General features: G+C 45.5%; 1 protein-coding gene across 1 annotated transcript in view; it reads left to right on the forward strand.

Moving 5' to 3' along the window:
- LOC101853386 overlaps positions 1-6,321 on the forward strand; it is a 14,428-nt gene extending 8,107 nt beyond the window's left edge. Inside the window, exons 3-6 of the mRNA XM_005098323.2 lie at positions 277-497; positions 1,385-1,524; positions 3,273-3,826; positions 4,479-6,321. Coding sequence (XP_005098380.1) covers positions 277-497; positions 1,385-1,524; positions 3,273-3,826; positions 4,479-6,242 — 2,679 coding nt within the window. The 3' untranslated portion in view covers positions 6,243-6,321. The remainder of the gene's footprint in view (positions 1-276; positions 498-1,384; positions 1,525-3,272; positions 3,827-4,478) is intronic.
- The last annotated feature ends 1,445 nt before the right edge of the window (positions 6,322-7,766 follow it).

The following is a 7,766-nucleotide window of genomic DNA, read 5'->3' on the forward strand; positions in this document are numbered from 1 at the left end:
CACCCCCCCCCCCTCACGTTCCTGACACAGATCTACCACCTTTAATGGTTTTAACTGATCGTGTAACACCCCCTTTCAATTCCCTGACACATATCCACCAGTTTTAACAGTTTTAACTGTTCGTGTGACACCCCCTTTCACTTCCCTGACACAGATCTGCCAGTTTTAACGGTTTTAACTGATCGTGTAACTCCCCTTCCACTTCCCTGACACAGATCTGCCAGTTTTAACGGTTTTAACTGATCATGTAACACCCCCTTCACTTCCCTGACACAGATCTGTCAGTTCGACTGCCAGACGTTCGGCAGAGGCTATCCCCACTCCACCTTCGTGCCCCGCTGGCCCATGTGTGGTCGGTGCCACTGTGACCTGCTCTGTGTCTTCTACCGCGACTGTTGCCCTGACGTCATCCTGAACGGCCACGTCAGCGACTACAACATCACCAACGATGACGTCACGGAGTGTGTGGGCCTGATCCCCTTCCCGTACCTCAATCGGTGAGATGTTTACGAGAAAGAAAAAAAAACATTTCTTTCCAATACCTTTCCTTTTAGGCAGCTTCAATCTTGATTTTCTTTGTAAAAATTTGCTCTAATGCCATTAGAGGAATTTTTTTCACTTTTACAAAAACAGTTTGTCGCTTGAAGTAAAAACTCTCAAACTAGAATAGTCGTTACACCAGAATTACAAAAAGTTATATCTTCTGAGTACAAAAAAATTGTGTGTTTCACAAGTTGTCAAGCTTTTTCGAATGCGATTCTTTGAATATCTTGATACCTACTCTGAGTAATCCTACAATCGATTTTGATAGAGCAGATAGAACATTTGGTTTCAGACCCCATGGCCTTAAAAACTTAAAACAGCAAAAAATGTCCGAAAGAACTTTGTAATTCTAAGGTAGCGAAATGTCAGCGATCTGCTGGTGAAAGGTAGTGTACGTGTTCCGGCATGTACTCGCCGACAGTACAGGCGATTTTTACGAAAAAAAAGAAAGAGGCGCCCGAAGGCAGTCTCTTTCTTTGTTTTTTAAATCAGCATTTGTTGTAGGCTTTTAGCGTTTAGGCGCTTCACTATCGCACGCAGGAAACTCAAGTTCGATTCCTGAGCGGAGAGAAAATTTGTATCGAGTCTCTCGACCTTTCTGATGGAATATTGTATCCCTCTCAGACCGTGTTGGCCCTGACAGATAGGGTCGGAAGCTCGTCTAAATTGGGTCAATGAGCGTGTAAAAATACATATATTTTAAAAGATAAAAAAGAGCAAGATGCCTAATTAATTGACCAAGGTAGTTTCGACAGCAAATAGTAGTCTTCTTGTACAAACACGAACATGTACATTACAAAGAAATGAAAATATCCTCCAATCTCTCCCCCCCCCCCCCAAGAACACTGGAGTTGAGCGAGTATGCTGCGATGGTCAGCCGATGTCCAAGGGACCGCCAGAGCTCTCCGGACACAGACCGCTGCCACAGACCGGACATCAGTCTCATGGACCAGACATTTCCGGTATACTCAGACATCACAGGTAATTTGGGTTTTGTTTTGGTTTTGTAAGACTTTTACGGTACTTGCAAACAATTTGGTCATGCAAGAGCCGAAAATGTTACTAAAGAATAACCTACAAAGAAAAGAAGGAGGAGGGATAAGGACGGAAATTACTTGATAGGAAAGAATGAGGTGAGATATGGACAATAGCCAGATATTTGATAGGTAGGAAAGAGAGATAAAGAGGTTATATGTTTGATAGGAAAAAAGAAAGAGAGATAAGGAGGATAGATGTTTGATAGGAAAGAAGGAGAGATAAAGAGGATAGATTCTTTATATAAAAGGAGAAGCGATAGGTTTGGCTGTAGTCGAAGTCAAAACCTACTACGTTTACACAGAAATTAAATCAAGTAAACAAGGGTGCTTTTCAGCTCTCATTCCGGTCTCATTTTTTTCTTTAAAACTAGATGCACTACAAAGCGACATCAGCTTCCGATTTGCAATGTAAGTTCACAAGCAACTCCCAAAATCGACTTTTTCTGCATCCCCCACCCCCACCCTCACCTACTCCTTCCATTCCCTTACCCGCTATCCCCTCTCTTCCCTTACTCCCTACCACCTAACTTCCCCTACACCCGACCCCTCATTCATCCCTCACCCCTCCACACCCTCACTCAGTCACCCCCCCCCCCCCCAACACTGGATGGTTGGTAGGCGCTCTGGTTAGATTTCCTCCTTCTTTCCTATCAAACATTTATCGTCCTTAATTCTCCTCCTTCTTTTCTTTGTATGTTACTCTCTAATAATAGGGCGAAAACTTAGAGAACGCCGATTTCGGAGACGGACTCAGTAAGCGCCGATAGGTATAAAAATTCCATTCTGATTTCCAACTTGCGTCACATAGAGCTGGCAGACAGCAGGCGGCTTTAAGCTCGGATCGGCGTTGTCGGCTTTATAAGTGAGATCCAAACTACATTCTTAATGCGCCGAAAAACTGGGAAGGGCGTCTCGTTGTCAATTCGCGACCTCAGTGCTTTCTTGTCCTATCTCCATTTTTTAACAGTGAAAATGTGACTTCTTTTAAAGCTCACTCTTTGTTGTGAACTGCTTTCACTGTTATTAAAAATGGAGATGCACCAACAAAGCACTGAGGTCACGAACTCAAAATGCCGTCTCGCCGTCACCAACTCGAGTTGAGCGGTTTGCGTGACGTCACCCGACGGGACAGGGGACATTTTTAAATGGCCATTTCAGAGCTGGTGCTTAACGGGAGACAAAAACTAATTACATTTTTAAAATCAGGGTCGTCAAATCAGGGAGGCAACAGAGCAGAATTACATTTTAAGCAATATTTTTGGAATTTATAGGGGTTTTTTTAATTGCAAATAAATGCTTCGTAAATACCAGCTGTGTTGTGGTGTAATTTGTTTCTTATATCTAGATCTAGGCTTTAGGCGCCCTCTATGTGGAGTCAAGCAGACACCTACTGGCGCCTGTCTGCGTCGATCTTCAGCCGCTTAAGTTTGTCTATGTTTTCGCCAATACGCTCTAATCTTCGGCACTTATACGACCTCTGTGTTGCAAGCGCCGTAAAACTTTTATGATTTGCTCCTTCTTTCTTATGAAACATACAGTCCTTACGATCTGAGTCTCTCCCCCTTTTCTTTGTGTGTTACTATCTTATCACACTTTTAATCTTCGGCACTTATATGACCTAATTCAGTGTTGCAAGTGGCGTAAAACTCTTACAAAAACTAAACACCCCTTTTCCCTTCTCCCACCCACCAGGTCACACATACCGCAACATCTACTGTGCACGCTGCCACGGCCTGGATCTCGGTCACGTGTCCAACTGGACAGTGGACCTCTGGTGCGACACCACCCCGGAACTCCTCATCCAGAGGACAAGGACACGCGAAGACATCTTCAAACTGCTCTTCTCCTACGACGGGGTCAACGCCACCGGATGCCACGTGGCCTACACGCCGGATGGGCGTGGCTCTCAGCGTACGTGCACCACACGTGACCAGCAGGTGACTAGCGCGTGCAACGTGAGTGGACAGGTGGAGTACTTCCCAAAGGACATGGAGGACGCTTGCGCGAGCTACACGTCTGTGTTTGGCTCCGCCTACAGGAACATGTTCTGCTACTTGTGCAACAAGTCTCCCACGCACTTGGAGATGTTCAGACAGTTGGTCCAGTACGGATACACCGGTCACGTGGCCAGGGTCAGCTACCAGGCACTCGTGGACTTTCGCGGGCTGGGGGAGGAGCAACAGGAAGCTCCGCCCACTCGGGAACTGACGGACTGCCCGGCCGGGGCTTTTTATGACTCAACAACGGTAGGTTGTTACATAAATCTAGGTCACGCTGTTGTCAATATCAGTCTTGAAAAAAAACTAGGAAGGTAAGGGGTATCGATTAAAAGGGATGTCAATGCTAATGTTGGGAAAAACTGAGTAGGTAGGGGGGGTGTCTATTAAAACGGATGTAAATATCCATTATATGAAAGACACATTTATTGAAACAAAAAGAAATTGCAATCAACAATAATGCCTATCCACCCAAGTGTTGCATGAACAAGCAGCCAGGAATCATCAGAATCATTGCATAAATGACACATGAACAACATTAAAGTTAGTTGTGCATGATGGTTCGGAATGTTCTACTTCCATTAAGTATATAACCCTTTCAGTGCTGAGACGTTACCATCTATTTTTGTACAGACAAGATAAAAATAATGTTACCCCAGTGAAATATAAACAAAGCTTTGCCCCTTAGTAACAATATGCAACTGCATAAATTGAATTAAATCTTTCACAAACGCTCTCCATACACCAGTAGAAACATAGTAAAGGTAGTGAACCAGTTTGGGAGATCACATACGTCTGCAAAGTAGTGAAGAGGTTAAGAGTTAGAATTCATTACTGTTCAATGACGCAAACTTTTTGTTTAGTAATGATTTCATTACCAACATTCCTCTTCCACTTCCAGTGTAGCTGTCGCGAGCCGAAGTGTGGAGAGGCGAGGTACCGCGCCGACAACGCCACCTGTCGGGGTTTCCTGGTGTCCCAACTGCTGGGCTACAATGTCTGTCTCAGAGTTAGCTTCAAATCTGACCAGACGAACATCTCCCAGATGGCAGTCAGATCCATCCAGAACCACTTGGTCAACGGCAACAGAGCCGATTTTGTCTTGATTAAATTCTCCGTCTACATCGACGAGTGGTGTGAAGGTGGGAAGACGGCCTCTGTGCTGCTTCGTGCTAATGTGGCCATGCGGGAATCTGTGGAGTTGTCCGCGGCGGACGAAGCTGTGGAGAAGTTGAAGACTGACGTGGTGGAAATTGTTACCTTCATCATGAACGGCGATCTCGATGGTGAGGTGGAGGTGGTCGCTGCCCCACACTCTGACTGTCAAGGCTGGGGCGCTCAGTCTTTTCCTTGCCCCGCCGAAAGAGATGTGTCTCTGAGGGTAAGAGAAAGTTATGGGATGCTGATGCTTAGTTTGTCACGCTTGGTAAAAAATATTTATTACATGAATTACTACGAGACAAACAAATGTCTGTTTGTGGAATTTTCCAAAGAAAATTTCACCGATATCGATAAAGCTAATGTTTATATTCTTTCCTCTAACGTAACGATACCACGTTCAAAAGTAGAGATAATCGATAGCGAATCTGTGAGAATTTGTGTATCCGACTACCTACATTTACTAAGACCACCAACCGAAGTATGTCTTGGGATTGAATCGGGCTCCGACTATTTCGATACTTGGACAACATCCGGTCTGGTGTCGATCGTCTGCACATGCGTATCGCTATCGTGTCTGCTGCTGACGTTTGTCACCTACGTCACGGTCCCGACACTGAGATCCGGCGGCGGGAAAAGTATCGTGATGCTGACCGGAGCTTACATCCTGGCCCAGGCCAGCTACGAGTTCACGATCGAGCAGTTCGAGAACCCCCTGCTCTGTTCTTGTTTCGGGGTTTTCATCCACGCCAGCTGGCTCTTCGCGATCTTCGCCACCAACGCCTGCACCTTGGAGCGGTTCTACAAGCTCCGGTTCCCGCTCTCCTCCCGCTCCTTCTTTCTATCCCAGAAGCCGTTCTTTCTCGCCACGTTCTACTCGATCGGCATGCCGGTCACCATCGTAGCTCTGACCATCATTGTGAACCAGCTGACCAGATATGACCTCGGCTATGGCTCCCCCCGCGTCTGTTTCATCAACAACTCCGTGTCTGTGGTCGTCGCGTTCGCCGCTCCGTTAGGTTTGGTCGTCCTCGTCAACGTTTGCCTTATGGTAGTCACGGTCTGGCATCTTAGAAGGAGGTCAAATTTTGGCGACGGGTCTAGCTTCCACAACAAGCTGGGTCTGTTCGCTTGCGTCCGACTCTCTTTCGTCACGGGTGTCACCTGGGCGCTGGCCTTTCTCTATGACGTCATCGACCAAGAGGTGGTTGGCTACGTCATCACAGGTCTGATTGGTCTCCAGGGACTTATGTTTTCCTTTAGTATGCTTGTCAATTCCCGCGTGAAGGACAGCTACAGACAACTGTTTCCGAGTCAGCGCAAAAACAAAACCACCTCCGGGGCAAAAGCACCGTACGTAGTGACGTCACGCCAGCCTCAGTCCAGCTCACAGGACGCTACCAAGTCGTCGGAGATCGCAGACAGCAATGACGTCACTGTTTCCACATCAGAAGGCAAAGAGAACACCGCCATTTCTCCAGTGCCGTCTGCGGGGCAAGAGGCATGAAAATAGCCCACACATACAGAAAAACGACATTTATTATTTGTTTTAGTAAGAGTTTCATGGCACTTGCAACACAATAAGGTTATATAAATGCCGAAAGTTAGAGGTGTTACAAGAGAGTTTTAGTTTTAGTAGAGGTTTTACGACCCTCGCAACTGCATAAGGTCATATGAGCGCCAGCAGATTAGAGGTGTTACAAGAGAGTAACAAACATTAAAAAGAAGAAGGGGAGAAAAGGACGATAGATGTTAGATAGGAAAGAAGAAGCAAACCACACCAGAACACCCGCCAACCACCCACTTACAAGAGAGTAACCAACACAAAAAGAAGGAGAAGAGATAAGGACAATAGGTGTTTGATAGATGTTTGAATGGAAAGAAGGTGCAAACCACACCAGAGCACCCGCCAACCACCCACAAATCAAAAGAAAAGTGATGAGTCAATGGAAGAAACAGCAGTTGATAATCCGAAAGCCTAACCGCTAGACCACCGACGCCACAATGAAGACAAATTTGTGAACACTGCAGAACAACCTGATTTTGAATTATTTTCTAAAAGTAAGTTTTACGGCTCTTGCAAAACAATCAGGTGATATAAGTGCGAAGAATAGGGATGTTAGTAGAGAGTAACAAACACAAAAAGAAGGAGAGACAAGGGCGATAGGTACATGTAGTTGATGGGAAAGAAGAAGCAAAGTACGTATAGGGCACCGGCCAGCCACCTTCAATGACCTTTTACATTTTGTTTTAGTAAGTGTTTTACGCTACTCTCAACACAATCAGGTCAAAAAGTGCAGAAGATTAGAGGTGTTACAAGAGAGTAACAAACACAAAAAAAGGAGGGAAGATAAGGATGATAGATGTTTGATAGGAAAGAAGAAGCAAACCACACCAGAGCACACGCCAACCACCCACTAAAACGACCTGATGACGAGTAGACGAAATAGGAAAACGACAAGAGGACCGCCCGTGTCTAATGAGGAAAAGAAAACCCTCTTTGTTCTTGTTTTAGTAGAGGTTTTACGGCGCTCGCAACTGCATAAGGTCATATGAGCGCCAGAAGATTAGAGCTGTTACAAGAGAGTATCAAACATAAAAAAGAAGAAGGGGAGATAAGGACAATAGGTGTTTGATAGGAAAGAAGAAGCAAACCACACCAGAGCACCCGCCAACCACCCACCCTCTTTGTTCGTGTTGCAGAAAATCATATTGTGTCAAAACAGTTGAAACGATTTTGTTTGAGTAAAGAGAATGGTCATTTGGTGCGAGCAAAAAGTAAGAATATAGACAGAGGAGAAATTTAAGTACCCTATGGCGCCCTCCAAGCACCCACACAGTTTTATATATAGTAGAGGGTTTTACGGCGCTCGCAACAGCATAAGGTCATATGAGCGCCAAGGGGTGGGTGTCAACAGAGAAGTCTTTACAGGGAATCAGACTTAGACTGCTCACCTCTCTAGCTTCAACAGCACTAGGTCTGCTTCGACTATCAAGGCACCCCAAAATAGCAGGTCACAAGGGAGTGACA

The sequence above is a fragment of the Aplysia californica genome, unplaced genomic scaffold, assembly GCF_000002075.1.
Source record: "Aplysia californica isolate F4 #8 unplaced genomic scaffold, AplCal3.0 scaffold00179, whole genome shotgun sequence".
In the NCBI taxonomy this organism is placed as follows: domain Eukaryota; kingdom Metazoa; phylum Mollusca; class Gastropoda; order Aplysiida; family Aplysiidae; genus Aplysia; species Aplysia californica.